At 41.2% G+C, this 19,286-nt stretch overlaps 1 protein-coding gene across 1 annotated transcript in view; it reads left to right on the top strand.

Annotated features, from left to right (window-relative positions):
- CPVL (carboxypeptidase vitellogenic like) overlaps positions 1–19,286 on the top strand; it is a 135,952-nt gene that overhangs the window by 102,252 nt on the left and 14,414 nt on the right. The window contains exon 14 of the mRNA XM_061198246.1: positions 7,841–8,023. Within this exon, the coding sequence (XP_061054229.1) occupies positions 7,841–8,023 (183 nt within the window). The remainder of the gene's footprint in view (positions 1–7,840; positions 8,024–19,286) is intronic.

Genomic DNA, 19,286 nt, shown 5'->3' with positions numbered 1-19,286 from the left:
CAAGCTAAATGCAGCCAATTGAAAACATTTGCACACCACTATAGAAATTTATTTTTCAGATTATTCTTAATAAAGAGTAACAAAAACAATAATAAAACCTTGCTCTTCAGCTTATAGGATTTTTTTATAACTAGTATCCCATGGGGTCCTCCCAAGAACTCTAGGATGTAGATATTCCACTTCACAGAGGAGAAAATTAAGGCTCAGAGTGAGTAGATGACAGCTGCAAGACACTCAGTAGCACAGGCCTTGGGAGGCTGAGCCAGGGCTGGAGCTCAAGACTCCTGTCTGCAAGTGTCATATGACTTTTATAAGCCCCTGCCATTTGTTTTATGAAATTGATGACCTAGTGCAGTTACGTTAGAACTCTTGCCATCCTAAGAGTTATTCTGACTCTTACCTCCTAAATCACAATTGAAATCCACAGGTAACATCTCGTTTGGAAATTGTGGAGCTATTTGAATAGCTATGTTGAATTATTCAAATGCGATAATAATAATAGCTAGTGTTAACTGAACACTTACTATGTGCCTGGGACACAAAGAGCTTACATGCATTATGTTATATAATTCTCCCATTGACCCTCTCTCATATATGTTTCTCTTCTATCCATTTTACAGATGAGGAAACTGACCTCTAGACAGGCTATGTAACTTAATCAAGATAATCCTGCTAGTAAGTGGCAGAGCTAGGTTCAAACCCAGCTACAGAGCCTGTGCTCTTAACTATAAACATGTATCCTTCATTCCAAAGAGTCATGCTTACATTTAAGTTTGCTCCTTGCATGTGTAATTACAAAGAATAAACCACCTGTTCAGTGTATTCTCTGGGCGGGGGGCAGTGGGGGGAGCGGAATACACTGAGCAGTGTGGAAGAGGGGTTAGAAGCACACACTTTGGACTCAGGCAGATCTGAACTTGAATCTCTGTTACCAGCTGGCTCACCTCCCTGCATCTCTGTCCCTTTGTTCCTAAAATGGCATAAATAACACTTGCCTTCTGGGGGTGTTGTGAAATCATGGATGTAAAATACTTAGCAGAGTGCCTGCAACATAATAAGAACAATGAGAGAGTTCTGCTATTCCAAAATGTCCTTTTAAAAGCTATACTCTTAACCATACTTTTCTAGCATTTAGGTATGGGGAAATTTCTTGGGATGCTTCAAAATTACAAGTTCCTTTTAAAGGGTAATTTATAGACTTATGGCTCTGAGTACCAAGAAAAGACTGCTGAGACACCATGCCCAATGTGTGTAAAATTAGTCATGAAAGGCATGTCATTTCATGCATTTGAGTACGTAGAGTTCAGGTTTACCCTGGCTGGATTCCCTCCTACTGTCGGCCTTTGTCTAAAAGAGTGAGATTGACAACCAAGTATTTGACACAGAAAGACCATCTGCATATTTTGAAGGTTTATTCTAGAAGAAGTTCTTTGTTGAGTCAGTCTTCCAAGTCATTATCACATTATCAACCTACTTGAAAAGGAGGAGGACTATATTTACCTAACTCCCCCAATTTGTATCCAGTGCTGTGCTTAGAACCCTGTTCATATTTTCTCATTAATTCTCACTACAGTGAGATGTAGGTCTTACATCTACATGTCCAGGAAAGGCAACCACAACTCATGGAGGTTAAACCACGTGTCCAAGAATTCCCAGTTACTGCATGCTGGGGCATGTGAGGCACTGGTCCAATGGTGTATGAGTTTGGATTTCATGCTTTTAACAACAGCAGCAACTGTGGTTACTTGAAGCATGAAAAGAACTGGTCAGAAGACAGGATAGGTCACAGAATTCATGGACAAACTGAAGAACTAGAGTGAGGAAAGATAGGGACCAGGGAAAACTCTGGGGATCCAGGTAGCAAAACTAATGGGCAGACTCATCGGGGAACCCTGTGTCATTCTGTCCACAATCCAAATTCTAGGGAGAGAGCATTTGAGTGCCCTAGCTTAGGTCACATGCTCACCCCTTGCATAGAGGAGGAAGAACACTGATCGCCAGCCTCCACTAGGGCTGTATCCATTGAGGGAATGGGAATACAGTTACCAGGGGAAGGGGGAGTGGACCTGGGCCAAACAAAACGGCAATCACTCTACAGCGTTACAGAAAGCCTTTAAAGAGCGCAATTGCCTATACTCTACGAGTGTCCATACGTCTTATGGGGTGTCAGGCACTGTGCAAGGGCTGCAGTGGAGTGAGGGCTAAGAGAGCTCTGTTCTTCAGGAGCTGATGCTGTTCCCCAGCTGCTTAGTCAGGGCCAGTCCCTCTAACAGAAGTGAGGCATCTCTTGCCAGCTGAGTAATGTCCTTGCACACATCCTGGTCCATAGAGCCAAAGTGAGGAATGAGGGATGTCTCCAGAGTTGGACAAACAGATGAGATTGTTTCTGAACCGGACATGTGAACTATGTCTCCTTCTCCACCAACTCTCTGTTTCCTAAGGCTTGGAGTAGCACTTAAACATGTAGCTGTGGGGAGTCAGTAAATGCTTGTTTGCAGGAATTTAACTCCTTTCTTAAGACTTTTTTTTGTTTGTTTGTGTTTTGATTTTCTTTATTTTTTTTTTAACATCTTTATTAGAGTATAATTGCTTTACAATGGTGTGTTAGTTTCTGCTTTATAACAAAGTGAATCAGTTATACATATACATATATCCCCATATCTCTTCCCTCTTGCATCTCCCTCCCTCCCACCCTCCCTATCCCACCCCTCTAGGTGGTCACAAAGCACCAAGCTGATCTCCCTGTGCTATGCGGTTGCTTCCCACTAGCTATCTGTTTTACGTTTGGTAGTGTATATATGTGCATGCCACTCTCTCACTTTGTCACAACTTACCCTTCCCCCTCCCCATATCCTCAAGTCCATTCCCTAGTAGGTCTGTGTCTTTATTCCCGTCTTGCCACTAGGTTCTTCATGACCTTTTTTTTTTTTTTCCCCTTAGATTCCATATATATGTGTTAACATACTGTATTTGTTTTTCTCTTTCTGACTTACTTCACTCTGTATGACAGACTCTAACTCCATCCACCTCACTACAAATAACTCAATTTCGTTTCTTTTTATGGCTGAGTAATATTCCATTGTATATATGTGCCACATCTTCTTTATCCATTCATCCGAGGATGGACACTTAGGTTGCTTCCATGTCCTGGCTATTGTAAATAGAGCTGCAATGAACATTTTGGTACATGACTCTTTCTGAATTATGGTTTTCTCAGGGTATATGCCCAGTAGTGGGATTGCTGGGTCGTATGGTAGTTCTATTTTTAGTTTTTTAAGGAACCTCGAGTGGGATCTAGGATGCATTCTGACACCTCCCTGTGTCACGATTTCCTTTACAGTAAAGTGGAGGCGGGCCTTGTAATAGTTCTCATCCCCACCCTGTGAAGCTGGATGTGAATAAAGCCATGTGTACATGAAAACACTTTGAAAAGTAAAGAACATTAAAAAAATGATTTTCTCATCTCTTCCTTTTGAAAAAAAAAGAGAGCGAGAGATGCTCGTAATCCAAATCACCTAGTGCCATCTCTTGTAAATGCTTGAATTCTGGAATGAGTTTTTAAGATCATCTGTGATTGAACTAAAGTTATGCTGTTTACCTAGTTGTCATGAAAAAAAACTGAGAGCTGGTAATACTTGAGTTAGCACAAATTATTCCCGAATAAAGACCCATCTTTTGCCAAATTGAGGTGTCCAACCTCTTAGTGTTATTGTTCTTTTTATTATTTTTTCGTTATGGAAGCATCCCAACATACCCAAAAAACTTAGAAAATAGCCAAGTTAAAACAAATCGCCCATATTTTGACTACCTTAACTGCTAGTATTTTGATGTATTCTTTTCCCAAGTTTGAAGCATCCTTTTAAAATATAGTAATTATAGAGCATGAACAGTGGGATCATAGTTTTTCATTGATTTTTTTAATAAGTATTTTTCCATGTCTTCGCATCACCATCAATTTCAACAAACTAACCAGTCAGACCTCTAAGTAGTAAAAGAAAAGAAAATTCTCTAAAAGGAGTGCATCTGCTCTTTAACTGAGGCCTCACAGCTGACCAGAAAGGAAAGTGAGGACACTGGTTGTTCAGGGGTGCTGCCTGGTGTGTCCCTGGAAACCTACTCCAACCAGCGCTTTCCCTGCCCCTCATTTTGTTAGAGTCACTCCTGACAAGGGAAGCGTAGCTAAAAGCTGCATTCACTTCTGTCTCCACCTCTCTGTCTTTATTACACCCTGTTGCTTAAAATACCAGCAAGCCTCAGGGGAAGGTTTGCCCCAGACTGTCCCAGTTTTAGCCTGCAAGCCCTGTATCCTGGGAAACTCCTCCGTCCAGGGCAAACCGGGACAGATCACCCCACCAGGAAGAAGTGGGCGAATGTGTGCAGATCCTTCGTAAGTGGCCAACCCGTTGCGGTTTAAGCCTTGTCCTGGAACTTCTCTGTCTCTCAGGATGTGGGTGGCCAACACGTGCCCTCCGGCTTCGGGACCACCCAGCCCTGTGCTACACCCACCTGGCTTCTCAGCTCACTGTCACCGGATCCTGGGATATCTCACCCACTCACCCAGTCCTGGAGGCACCCAACTGGGATATTCCTGTGGGGGCTGAAGAGAGTGAATGTGACATTTAGATAAAAATAGAAGCTCTGGAATTCTTATATTTAAGGCAGCCTTAAATGCCAGCTCTGAAATCACTTCGCTTGATCATTAATCTGATTTCTTTTTTTGTTGCATTTGACTTATGTGCCTTTTAGTAGTTAAAATTGTTTTCCTTGCTTTGCAAAGGAAGGATTTCCATTTGCCCCCAAAAGTAAGCTTTCTGCACATCACATGCGCAAAATTATGCAGTCCAGCCCTTCGCTGCCTCATTCTGGAGTGTTAGTATTCTTATTTATGATGTCTTGAAAAACAAGGGAAATGGCTCAGGCAGGGATGAGCTTCGTTTCAATTCATTTCAACAAACGTGTACCCTAATGCTGTACATATCAGCCTGTTTTTGCTGTAACCTGTGGATTTTGCTATCATCCCTCAAAGATGAAAATTCAAATCAGTTTCAAAATATCCTGATGATAGTAAGGTAACAATATCCTGATGACACTCAGAAAGATGCAAGCTTCATAGAGTAGCCACGAAGAAGAAAGATGGCTACGTACACTTGTGTGTGTGCTAGTTAATCAGCATCTTTTCACTGAATTCTAGAAGAATTACTTTATAGATGATTATCTTCGTTAATCAGCTATAATCAGGCCTTCCTAGAATGGTGAAGTATTTAAGCCTTGTTTCCTGGTACAGATCATGTGTAATTGTTTCCATACTGTTGGCAAAACAGCTGTAGGAGTTTTGCATGGGCCATAAGTACTAAAGGTCTTTGAGGCAATTTCTTTTTATAAACAATGCAAATTTTTATGGCTATAGTTGAGTTTTTTAAAGAGGCTTTAAATCCATCAGGATTTTCTGTAAGTGGGGGGTTCTTCATAGGAGAGTGGAGGTGGTGATGATGACTGAGTAACATGAAAGACCCTGTGTTCCTATAGGTGAGGCCCAGGGCTCTTTCATCTTAGGCTGAATCCTGGCCCACTGCTGCTTGAGGATTTGGAGTGTGTAAAAGTCCTGGGCTTTTTAATTATGTATAAGCCTTTTAAGAAGCCTGTACCAGGAGGGCAGAGATGGAAACATGCAGTGAAACATTTTATATCCAGTTTGAAGATTCAACCGAAGGTCTTCACTTGAGTCAAACCAGAGCTTCCAAATAGATCAAAGGTAGCATGGAGTTGAAGAAAATCTCTTTGTTGGTGGTGGAGTGACAATACCTTATGAGAATCAACAAGTGTAAAAAATAGCCTAAGAAGAGTAGAAAACAAAGGGGAAAATTACTCAGATTTCCACCACCAAAATTAATCAACTCTATTCCTTTTTTTTAAAGTTTCATTCCATATATGTAAATAAGTATGTCAATTTTATATATCATAATTGGGATATGTATTTGGCATTCAGCTTTCATACTTAACATTCTGTGATAAGCATTTTCCACATTGCTTCTTGGTTTAGTCCAACAGTTTATTTATTCATTTATTTTTACCAGGAAAAAAAATTTTTTTTATTTACAGAGAATAAATGAACCACAAATATTTTGTGAGAAAGCTGATGATGAACAATTTTTTTTTAAATCAGAATTCTTCTTCTGCCATTATCATCCACTGAGTTTGCACTTACACTATAAACAGATATAAGATGGACATAGTATATGAGGCAATAATTTTCAGACTTTATCAACAGGCAGTAAAGAGCACAGATCCCGGCTTCCCTGGTGGCGCAGTGGTTGAGAATCTGCCTGCCAATGCAGGGGACACGGGTTCGAGCCCTGGTCTGGGAAGATCCCACATGCCGCGGAGCAACTGGGCCCGTGAGCCACAACTACTGAGCCTGCGCGTCTGGAGCCTGTGCTCCGCAACAACAGAGGCCGCGATAGTGAGAGGTCCGCACACCGCGATGAAGGGTGGCCCCCCACTCGCTGCAACTGGAGAAAGCCCTCGCACAGAAACGAAGACCCAACACAGCAAAAATAAATAAATAAATTTATAAAGTTCCTACCAAAATTCTAAAAAAAAAAAAAAAAGGAGCACAGATCCAAAGAGCAGGGAAGTAAAGGCAGTGAGCCCCATAATGTGCACTTCTGGAATGAAAAATGGGATGAGGAACACAAGCTTAAGATAGCCATCTCCCTGAGTTCAGGAGAAAGAGGCTGGACTTAAGGAGAATGAGGTGACAACTTTGTAGTCCAGCAGTTTAAATGGCTTTGCAATATCCCATAGAATTTCTGTACCATGGTTATTTAACCACTCACTAATATGGAACTTTTAAACTGTGTTCAAATTTGTCATTATAAAGTTTCAGTGAATATTGTTAAATAATTTTTTTTTAATTTCTTTGGGCTTATTTTCATAGAGTTTATTCCACAAACTGGGATTACTGGGACAAAGTCTCAACATGATAAAGTCTTTGCATTAAAAAGTGACGGTTGCTTTCCTGAAGAGTAATGCCATTCACACTGTCCCCAGTAGCTTCACAACTTCAGCAGCATTGCATATTATCTGAATATCTTGAAAGCTGTTTGGGAAGAAAAGACAAGAGTTGCCTCAGAGTTTCTCCTACAGTACCCATCAACTTGGCTAAAAAAAAAATGTATCTTAGGCATTTTGAAGGACATTCCTCATTTTTGACAAGTGGCTATCATATTTAAGAAAGGACGTCTTTGGAAGTGGCAACATGGTTGCCTCCAACAAATAACAAACTTGAGGCACCTGCATCTATCTGTCTGCCTCAAAAAATTATAGTTGTCACTGAAATGTAGGAGGGAAAAGCAACATGGATTAGCAGCAGCCACGAGGGAATGCCCAGCTTGCCAGCTGCTGCAGGGCCTGAAAAGTGAAGATAATCAAATGCAGGCTTCGTGACAATCCTAGTGTGTACCATTCCTTAGTTCCACCGAACTGTAACCACAGTCTTCTTCCTTAACATAGCCATACATCCAAGTGAAACCTATATTGCTGGGTAATACAGCACAAATGCTTTTGCAACAAGAGAGATGTATGCAGATTCCTGTGAAGAATCAAACTTTTGAAAGAATGCAGTGGTTGAGACAAGGCTTGAGTTTATTTCAGGTTGTTGGTATATGTAGCCAACTGTAAGAAAGTGACCCTACTGAGTTCCTGGGTTGGCGTCTCTGAGCAGCGCCCCAGAGCAGCTAACATTCCCTTTTCTCTCTTGTGTGCACTATCTGTACCTAGATACATTGACTGGCTTCCCCTGCTGAATCCTGCATTTGCCCACGGCTCAATTTCGTTTCAGGTTCTAATCTACAACGGCCAACTGGACATCATCGTGGCAGCTCCCCTGACAGAGCGCTCCTTGATGGCCATGAACTGGAAAGGATCCCAGGATTATAAGAAGGCAGAAAGAAAAGTTTGGAAGGTCCTTAAATCTGATCCTGAAGTGGCTGGTTATGTACGGCAAGTGGATAGCTTCTATCAGGTATGAAAATGCTTCCCGGCACGCAGGTTGTAAGAATGGGATGATGAGATTGAAACGAAAGCCCGAATACCCATAAGACACGGTCAGCCTTAAGCAAAGTCATACAACAACCAAAAGGTGTCTTCTGTTGCCCTCCTTTCCACAGGGAAGGGTGGTCTGAGTTCATATTAAAATACAAATACTCAGTGTTTAAGACAAAAGTTGACAGACACAAGTGTAGGTATTATTTAAGAGATAAGGTGACAATTAAAAAGATTAAAAAAAAGATAATACTCAACCCCAAAAGGTGAATCATTAATGAGAGAATTAGTCTATTTTGGGAACAAAAGAGAGCGTGAACAAATTACATGAGGAAGGTTCAATGTAATCTCCTCTGGCAAACCTATGATCACATTCACATATTACACATGGAGCCCCAGGACAAAATCTATCTGATGCCCTAGTGTGACCTCTCCTTTAGGGGTCAGATGTTACTCTGGCCAAGCCTGTCCACTGCTCCTCCAGTTTGCAGGTCTCAGCTCCTCGAAGATGAATAGGTCTTCCTTAATGTTTACATGATGATTACACTGTTTACCTCCATAAAGTTTCTGGAGAAATTAAGAAAGCCCCTTAGTTTTGCTTAGTGAGTCTCAAGAGGAGAAATTTATTCTTCTAGACTTGATTTTATTCCCCAATTTTTTATGTGAGGTAACACTGGGACCTCAATTCTGTACCTCCAAGTATTTGGAAGAATAGCTTTCTAATGCTTGAGTTTTCCTTTAGGCAAATCCATGCTCCAAACAGAAATTAATCATAGGAATACTACTTTAAGAGTACTTTGCTTTGGGATTGTAAATGAGAGATCACAAAGTATTTTATCAAGGGTCACTGGGTTATCACCTGAATTACTCATTTATGTTTAAAAAAATGATAGATCCAGCAGAAATTACGGGTATTCTAATGTGAAAAGGTACCCTTCCTACCCTACCCCGGTCATTCTAACCATTAAATAACATGAAATTTAACAGAAATTTAAATATTACACAAAATGTTAACTACCTTGGACAACGGAAACAGTTGAGAGACATATTTCTGGGCTCAAGTGAAGGTTAACTTGGAAAAGTTATAACGTTACAGTTTCTAAATCGAGATAAATTATACCAAAGAATTAACTACTGGTGGAATGGCAAACTAAATGACTCAGAGCAGGAACAGTTCTGGCAGTATATATATGAAGTCTGAAAATGGGACAGGGAAGGACAGAAAGAAGTGTCTGTTTACATGCAGAGAGATCTCAAGAGAGGATGGAAAGTGCCTTGTCAGCCCCATCTGCTTCTGTAAACTTGAGCGATCTTGAATCTGGTATTGAGTTGGGGACCACAATAAATAGTTAACTCTGAAGACAGATTCCAAAATGTTGAAATTCCTGGACAAGTGGAGGCTCTTCAGTTGCAGAAAATAATCTGGACTTGATTTTGTTGTTTATTTGTCTCTTTTTAAGTAACACAAGTTGTATAGCAATTCAAATATTTTTTTAAAAAGAGAAAAAGAAAAAATTCAACAATTTCAACATCTGAAATTGCATTTTAATTGATTCATATGTGCACAGGTACAGATTTTTGCATAATTTTAACAGTGTAATATAAGGTTGATTCTACTTTGTTACTTATAAAAAACTTACTGAGTTATAACATAATATGGAAAAGTGAACAAGTCACAAATATACAGGTAAATGAATTTTCACAAAGTGAACATACCCCTGTAACTGTTACCTAAATAGAGAAATAGAATAGAACCAGTGCCCCTCCCCCCCCCACCCCATAGTCACTACTCCCCTCCTCCCCAAGGTAACCACCGTCCTGACTTCTAATAGCCTAGATTACTTTTGCAAGTTTTTGAATTTTTATAAATGGACATATTCAGTATGTACTCTTTCCTGTGTGGTATGTTTGCTCAGCTTTGTGTTCATGAGATTTATTTATTCTCTTTTTATATGGTAATTTGGTACTTTTTTCTGATATGCTTAGAAATTTTCAGTTGAATGTCAGACATTAAACAGGTAAAATTATAGAGATAGTTTGAGTTTTTGGCTGATGATATTTACCTTCAAAGACATTTTGCTTTGCTTCTGTCAGGCAATTAGAATAGAGGCAAGCACCTTTATCGAGTCTGGAATTGAATGACTTTAAATCTGTACTTTAGCTGGCCTATTTCCATGGCCCTAAGTTGACGTTTGTGGCATTAACCAGGGCCTCTACCGTTTGGCAGAGCATGAAGGTCAGTATTTGTCTCCCAAAGCTCCATTCAAGTTTCCAGTCTCTTAACTACCACTTTATGCTTGGTTTTGTAACCTCTTGGCCGCTGAATCAACTATTGCTTTGATGCGGACAGGGCCAGAGAATGCCAGACTCAGCTTGTTGCCCTCTCCTTCAGTTTGCAAGCCTGGCCCCTTGTAGTGGGCAGAATAATGGGCCCCCAAAGAGACCTTCCCCCTAATCTCTGGAACCTGTCAATATGTTGTATCATATGGAAAGAAGGAATTAAGGCTACATATGGAAATAAGGTTGTTAATCATCTGACTTAGAGATGGGGAAATTATTCTGGATTATCCAGATGGGCCAGTATAATCACAAAGATCCTTATGAGTGAATGAGGGAAGCAGGTGAGTCAGAGTCAGAGAGGGTTTCAAAGATGCAGTGTTGCTGGCTTTGAAGATAGAGGAAGGACCATGAGCTAAGGAATGCAGGCAGCCTCTAGAAACTAGAAATCACAAAGAAACAGATTCTCCCATAGAGCCTCCAGAAGGAATGGAACCTTGCCAACATCTTAGTTAGCTTAGCCAACATCTTTAGTCCAGTGGGACCATTTCTGACTTCTGACCTCCAGAATTATAAAATAAGAAATTATTGTTGTTTTAAGGCACTTAAATTTGTGATGGTTTGTTACAGCAACAGTAGGAAACTAATACACCCCTTATATCCAGGCTGCCTTGGGTGATCCTCAGGATTTTCAAGTGGGTGTGTTCTGTATTTTGTCCAGCTTTTCTAGTTTTTCTTAGTAGGAGGATTGAGAGCAACAAGTGTCTCTGCCAGTACAGGATGTGGCACTTGCTGTTTTGTTCTTTTAACATTATATCATACATATTTTCAAAGTTACAGTATAGATTCTTAACTTATTTTTAAGTAATACTCCATTGAATTGATAAAATTAATTTTCTTAATTACCCTCTTGTTGGCCACGTAAGGTTGTTTCCTTTTGTTGCTGTTATTATTATTAATTATAAGCTAATTTTCCAACTAATACCATGTGTGTCAGTAGTCCTACTGATCTACATAAACTATGTAAATAAATCAGGCAAATGATAGATTATGATTTTTTGTGTGCAAAATAAATGAAAGAGAAGAGACAAATAAAAGATCAGAGTTATAAGGGATTGGCTCATCTACCTATATTTAAGTTCAATAATGATAAAGATAGCTTTCGTTTGTTGAACACTAAATATGTGCCAGCTGTTGTGATAGGTACTTCATGGATATTATCAGAGCAACCTCCGAAAATTATATAATATAATTTCCATTTTACTTACATATGAGGAAACAGACTCTGAGAAGGTAAACAGTTAATGCAGAATCATCCAATGACAGCATTGGGATTCAAACTTTATTCAGTTTGTTCCCAGAACCTGTGTGCCTATGTCTGTCAGATTGCCCCTGATATTTAATTGCCAGTAAGGTAGAGAATGTTAACTAAATAGAAGAGAAGAGAAACACTCAGGAAAAAAACTTGTTTATTTAATCTTTTCACATGTTTGAGAGACATTTGTTAGGCGTTCCTTAGGGGTAGTATAAAAAAAAGATATTTATCAATACTCATGAGGTTCTAAACTTACCTCCCATGATTAGAATACAGTAATACTTTGCCTGTGGCTAGAAATGAAGAAATATTAGTTTAATAATGAAATGCCCACATTCTTTTATTTCTGACTGCATCCTCCCATTCACTGACTGGATGGTCAGACTGAATATGATAATAAAGTCTATTCTATCAAGGAGATTTTACTCAAAGGAGGGAAGAAATAAAGGCAGAAAATAAGCAAATATAGACATTCACAAATCAGATAATGCCAGAAAATAAAACTGGATGATGTGAAAGAGCTGGTACAGGGACTACTTTGGATGGTGGATCCCAGAAGCCTCCCTGAAGAGGTGAGACAGTAGGACATGAAGCAGCCTCCATGTGCGGATGTGGGCCGGCGTTTCCATGCAGAGAATGTCTAAATGTGCCAAGGGACAGAAATAAGCTGGATGTGCCTGAGGAAAGGAAGGAGGGCCAGTGGATCTGAGGGAGGAACAAGGAAAGAGAGGAAGCAAAGATGGAGGATTGGCTGTGGCCACATCATACGGGACCTGGTGGGTCAGGGTAGAGTTTGTACTCAGAAAGTTAATCACATCCCATAGACAGAGCTCTAAACTTCTTGCTCTGGTTTGAGATCCCTTCCAGTACAAATTCTGAGTATATTCATGCTATCCTCTTTGGTATCATGACCCTCTCTACACACACACTCTTAATTGAGTTCTTTTCTCCCACAAGGAAAAATTTGCTTGTAGACATCTTTCTGTTGGGGAGATTTTTTTTACCTCAACTACTGACTAGTTTAGGAATGATCATTGTTACTGAATAAAACTGTATACAGTATTAGGTTATATGGATATGTGTGTTTGTGTATGTGTGTTGTACATGCGTATACCTATAACATATGTAGAGACTATGTAACAGAGTGGTTAGAGACCACTATAGAGTGGCCTCTAATACTATAATAGACTATTATAGTGGTCTCAATACTATAATAGAGTATTATAGTGGTCTCAATACTATAATAGAGTGTCCCAGTGGCCTCCAATACTATAATAGAGTGTTCCAGTGGCCTCCAATACTATAATAGAGTGTTACAGTGGCCTCAATACAATACTACAGTGTTACAGTGGCCTCAATACTATAATAGAGTGTTCCAGTGGCCTCCAATACTATACTACAGTGTTCCAGTGGCCTCCAATACTGTAATAGAGTGTTCCAGTGGCCTCCAATACTGTAATAGAGTGTTCCAGTGGCCTCCAATACTATACTACAGTGTTCCAGTGGCCTCCAATACTGTAATAGAGTGTTCCAGTGGCCTCCAATACTGTAATAGAGTGTTCCAGTGGCCTCCAATACTGTAATAGAGTGTTCCAGTGGCCTCCAATACTATAATAGAGTGTTCCAGTGGCCTCCAATACTATACTACAGTGTTCCAGTGGCCTCCAATACTATAATAGAGTGTTCCAGTGGCCTCCAATACTATAATAGAGTGTTCCAGTGGCCTCCAATACTATAATAGAGTGTTCCAGTGGCCTCAATACTATAATAGAGTGTTACAGTGGCCTCCAATACTATACTACAGTGTTCCAGTGGCCTACAAAACTATAATAGAGTGTTCCAGTGTCCTCAGTACTATAATAGAGTATTTGAGTCAGGAAGACCATGGTTTGCCTCCTTAATTTTCTACTTAATAGCTATGTGACCTTGGGCAAGTTTTTCACCTCTCTATACCATGACTTCATCTCCTATAAAATAGGGGTAGTAATAATATCTACCTGTTATGGACTGAATTGTGTCTCCCTAACTTAGGATGTTGAAGACCTAACTTAGGATGTGTCTGTATTTGGAGATATGGCCTCTAAGGAGGTAATTAAGGTTAAATGAGGTCATAAGGGCAGGGCCCTGATTCTGTGGGATTAAGAAGAGACCACAGAGAGATCGCTTGCCCTCACTCTGTCTCTGCCATGTGAGGACACAGCAAGAAGGCAGCCATCTGCAAGCCAGGAAGAGAGCTCTCATCAGAAACCCAGTCAGCTAGCACCTTGATCTTGGACTTCCCAGATGCCAAAACTGAGAAATTTCTGTTGTTTAAGCCACTCAGTCTATAGTATCCTCATAGGATTATTGAGGGGATTCAATAAGCTAATTAGCTTAGAGCAGTCCCTGACTCATAGGAAACATTTGCTGCTATTATTGTTACCGTGGATCACTTATAAGAATATACACAGAAAAAAGGAAAATTATAAATGGTAAAAGTCAAGATCAGGGAAAATGTTTGATTTTCCCTTAGAGGAAAGTTGGAATATTAGTATTCAGGCCATTAAGGGCAAACATGCATGCCGAGCTGCCAGGGAGCGATGGGCACGGCCTTAACCCCCTGTCCGCTGCACTGCTTTATGATGAGAATCCCACCAGGCACATTCAGCATGTCCTCCAGATCCTTTGATGGCTGCCTCAGCCACCTGTTATTCTATGTCCCCTGGCCCTTCCTTGTGAAACGCTCCAGTGCCTGGCATCACACGTGTCCTGCTTGGTGCTGTGCACGGAATGCCCAGCTTGGGGGGCGAGATTGGGGCTGCAGGGCAGCCTGGGCCGTAGAGGTGGGAAAAGGGATTGACCACCACTCAGAAACTTGTGGCAAATATCACACTGAGCCCGCTGACTCTTCTGGTGAATGCAAAACACATTGAGAGATGAAATGGCACTCCTCTGGCTGCCAAAAACCGGCTAACAAAAGAAGCGAGGCCCACATATGTTTGTGATAGAAGTGTTTTACCACACAGCGGCGAGGGATCTGCATTTTATGTAGGTGATTTTACAATGCTGACAGCACTCCTTCCCCTAATGCCTCAGCATAGGATTGGGGGTGGTGTGTGGAGATTGGGGGGAGGGGCAGGGATGAAGGAGGGAAAGGAGCTCTGGTGTTCACAAAGGCATTCTCTGTGGATTAAGGATACTGTTCAGATGTCAGGCATCTGATAATGAAAGAAATGGGCCTCAACCATGGACTTGGCTTTTTAGCATTTGACGCACAAAACAGAAGCATGTGTATGTGTCTGCCAAAAAAGAAAACTCACTCTCTGCCAAACTCCACAGCTCTTAATTTAAAAATCGAAACCAAAGTAGACTTGTCTCCGGATGGTTCCCTAAAATGTCCACTTAAAGGAATGACAGCTCTCCCAGGGGAGTGTCAAGGTACCGAGATGGGGAGCAGTTTCTCCATCAAGGGAGGCCCAGGAAAACCAACCAGCTCCATCCAGCCTTCGGAGATCAGATGAAGAATGAGTGCTATTTGTTGCCCCTTGTTGGTCTGGCCTCCACAATCTGTGCCATTCTAAGACTTGGACCCTCCCTTGTTATATCATCTGGGAAGTCATAGGCTTTTCTGAGCCTCTGTTTGTTCATCTGTAAAATACAAGGTTTGAACTGAGTTATCTCTAAGATATCTTCAAAGAAAGATCTGAAGTATATTTTTCATTAATGTCCGGAGGGGCTCAGTTTGCAAGCAATGTAGCATAGATAGTTGCCTTCAGAGTGTGATGTGTTTGTTTGTATGACTCAGTAGTGTTGCAGTCTAGATCAAAGGTCTAATCCTCTCTCTCCCCCTAGCTGGTGACAACCCATGTCCATCACTGTCAAGGCCACCCTGCTGCTCCTTTTGGGGTCTTTCTCTGCCTTTCTCCAAATGTCACAGTTGCTGTTCAGGATCTGTTTTGATGTTGCCACTGCTTTTGAAATGCAGGACATTTTGTTCTTACATCACTGAGTTGTCATTTCAACTCCAAAGACTTTTTGATGCCACATTTAATATAAAATTTAATCAGAATATAAAATTTTAATCAGAATAATAACACTGATAAATTTCTTTAAAAACATCTTTCTAGAAAAAAAACTTCATGAAGCTAAATTTTCTGAAAAAAGCATTTTTTCTATCTTTATTTCAATGAAAATATTCTTACAGAGATTAATTATTTTCCTTGTAAACATTAAAAGAAAGACTTGAGTCCCTGGTCAATTTTCATTCCTATACAGTCATACTGGGTGTAGCTTCTTCTACCATGAGTTTTGCATTGTTTCCAACAACTCTCTTTTCCTGATTGCAAATTGAGTCATCATTAATTTTATTTTATGTTTTCATTATCAATATCAGCTTAGGTTATTCAATAATTACAGGATGGATTATCTCCATCCTCTAGGTAGCATTTTCTAGTTGAAACAAATTTTAGATCTCATTTTCCAGGTGGGGAAACTGAAGCCCAGAGGTTAAGTGACTGTTCCAAAGTCTCCTACCCATTTCATGTCTGAGCTGAGATTAGATTCTAGGCCCCCTGGCTTCCAGCCCAGAGGTTTTCTGCTTCATAAGGGCACCCACCTCTGGAATGATGGATTGGCAGTAGTAAACTAGTACAGTTAAAATTGGAGCCTGCATACACATCTGCCATAATTAAAGCAGGCCTGAGAAATAATGTATTTTACTTCCAGTGTTAGCTCTTCAGTTACATGCATGTGCCCTTCTATAGACAGAGTATCGGGATTTTTTAAAAGGTGCTAGAGCTCAGTAGGTGGTGAGGCAAGGTTCATCCAGTGTTAAGAAAGGTTATAGCTTTACCTGGGAATTTCTGATGTTAGTAAAAGAACAGATGCTGAAATTGGCTAAAATGAACAGAGGAAACATGGTGGGCAGAGCCTCAGAATGAGAGCCTACAGGGCAGGGTACAGGCAGAGCACAGTCTGGTTTCTAATCTGGAGCGTAAAGGGTGAAAGCTGGGAGAGAAACTGGAAAGAGATCATGGGACCTTGATGGTAGGCAAAGGGGTGAGTGTTCCGTTGTTTAAGTAGTGGGGGGCCACTGAAGGGGCTTTTTTTCCAATTTTTTAAATTGTGATAAAATATACATAACAAAATTTGCCATCTTAACCAGTTTAAAGTATACAGTTGAGTGGTATTAATACATTCATAATGTTGTGCACCATCCATCTCCACAGTTCTTTTCCTCTTGTAAAGCTGAAACTCTGTAACTAAACACCAGCTCCCCATTCCCCCTTCCCTAGAGCCTGGCAACCACCATTCTACCCCGTCTCTATGAATCTGACTACTCTAAGTATCTCATATAAGTGGAAGCATACAGTGTTTGTCGCCGTGGAAGATGTTTAAGCACATTTTCAAAGCTTTGGAAAGTTTAAAATGGCAGCAATAGGATGAATTCAGGGTAGAAAGAGGTCAGAGAAGGAGGATCCCCAGGAAATAGGGAGTCATGTTCGGAGCTGTATTGGAAGAAGGTTCTCCATCTACTTCCTGAGACCACCTTCTTGATACTTGATTCTGAGGTCCTGAAATAGAGGAGACAAGCTTTGTAATGTCTAAGCTGTGAGGACTGATCCCTGTTTGAGACATGGTGTTTCCTGTGTAGTTAAACCAGCTTGAAAGCTAAGTATCCACAGGGAGCGCCTGGCATGCTGGTGTCATCCTGGTGCCCTCCTCAGGCAGTCACAGTGAGTCCCCCAGCCCCCAAAAGCACAAGCCCTGAGCCATGACTTATACTTTGACCTTGACCCAGGTTTGGCTTATGGAGTCCTCAGGACGGTGGTCTGCCACACTCTTCTCAGGGGCTTCTCCCTGAGTTTCCAACAGGAATCGGACCTTCTGTTAGGGGTTACATACAGAGAAACCAAGGGAGGGAGCCCACCACCCTCAAAGCTTGACTGTTTTGGAGAGTCGTGACCAATGGGAGGCGGTCTGGGGTAATGAGAGGAAAGTGGACTGTGGAGTTAGACCAACCTATGTGAATTTCAGTTTTGCCACTTACCGGCTGTGGGCTGGTCGCTGGTGCATGGGGGTGTCAGGAAGGCCAAAGGAGACGCTAAGGATGGCTACCAATCCTTCAGCATTTGCAAGCCCTCAGGCCAGTGGTCTGCCACACACTCTCTTATCCACAATTTTATGGAATACTCATAGCTCCCCTGTAACTTATGTGATTGTATTTACTAATTTATAAATGTAGAAACAGAAGTTTCACCTGGAAAACTTGATTAAGGCTTCAAATAGTAATAGTATCTGAGATTTGACAGCCCACATCTTGCTCTTTCCCCGGCACCGCTGTGCTTTAAGTACCTGTGGGGGCCATGGAGCGGGAAGGATGGAATATTCTGGTTGGCCACCGGACCAGGGCTACAAGTCTGCCCTTGGTGGTGGTGGTGACAGAGGTGGGTAGAGTGTGGGTGGTGGCCAGTGTGTTTGGCAGTGCATCCCGTCCACATAGAAGAGGCTGTTTTCTAAAGAAAAGCAGAGTGCTTACAAGGAATAGGAGGATGGGGAAAGCCTGGTGTGCAGACAGAAAACAGTGAACAACTACGGCTTCTTAATTGTGCTTTTCTAAAACTAACATCAACCGTTTTGTTTCTTTGACTACACACAACTGAAAAATGGAGAAAAGAATAACCACAGTCCTTCGAGTGGAAGGGAAGGTCAGGCTAGGATTTCAACATGTCCACGGATAATCCACAGAATGACCGAGCTGGCCACCTGCCTCTCTTGAACTTTCTGATAATTCTTTTTTTTTTTTTAATTTAGAATTTTAAACATCTTAGGGAGCATTAGAAACTATTTCTGAAGAAACCAACAGTTCCAGAAAGGTCTTCAGCAAGTCCTTGGTTGCACTGACAAAATCAGAGTAAGCAAAGAGCAATAAATGTAACTATTGCATTCAACTAGTTGATAGGGCATGAGAAGTTAAAACAATATTTAATGGAGGAAAGTAACTGTTGAACAGATTTGAGACAGTGATTACCAAATGCAGCTAATTCCTGGGAACATGTTTTGGCTTTGTTACAGAAATTGTTAAACAGAATCTTCATCTCTCTCCCAGGTCTGGATTTTTACCAAGAGGGAGGGCCTGATTCATGGGTTCTTTGTCTCCATCTTCCAGACCTGGGGAAAGTTCTTCTGTCCACTTTTGGGAATCAGACTGTGGGCAGAAAATCAGACATAGCAATCAAAACATACCCCTGCCCTCAATATAAAACTTGCCATCAAGAGCTTCACGGATGCTCCAGAAGCAGGCATTGAGGCAAAGTTTGGAGTGCAAGATGTTTATTAGGGATTAACACCTGATAAAGGAAGGGGTAGGAAGCAGAATTGGCAGAGGAGAAAACCAAACTATGATAGAGGCCTGACAAACCATGGCCAACTGCAAGGGAGCTCCAGAGAGAGTAGTTTCCATCAGAGCATCTTGCCTCAGACAAAAATGATCAGGCCTTTATACCCCCGCCTCACTTAGTCACCAAGTGTGGGATGCCCCAGGAAGGGCATCATTTTGGGGAAAGGCTGTGCTCTGCAGCTGAGGCAGACCCCAAAGGAGCTGGAGGCCGTCTGCTGACTGGACTTCCCACAGCTGGGCCGCAAGTCCGTCCTTGAAAGGGGATCTGATGAT

Source organism: Eubalaena glacialis, chromosome 8, assembly GCF_028564815.1.
Source record: "Eubalaena glacialis isolate mEubGla1 chromosome 8, mEubGla1.1.hap2.+ XY, whole genome shotgun sequence".
NCBI classification, from domain to species: Eukaryota; Metazoa; Chordata; class Mammalia; order Artiodactyla; family Balaenidae; genus Eubalaena; species Eubalaena glacialis.
This window is presented reverse-complemented; position numbering and strand designations above follow the sequence as displayed.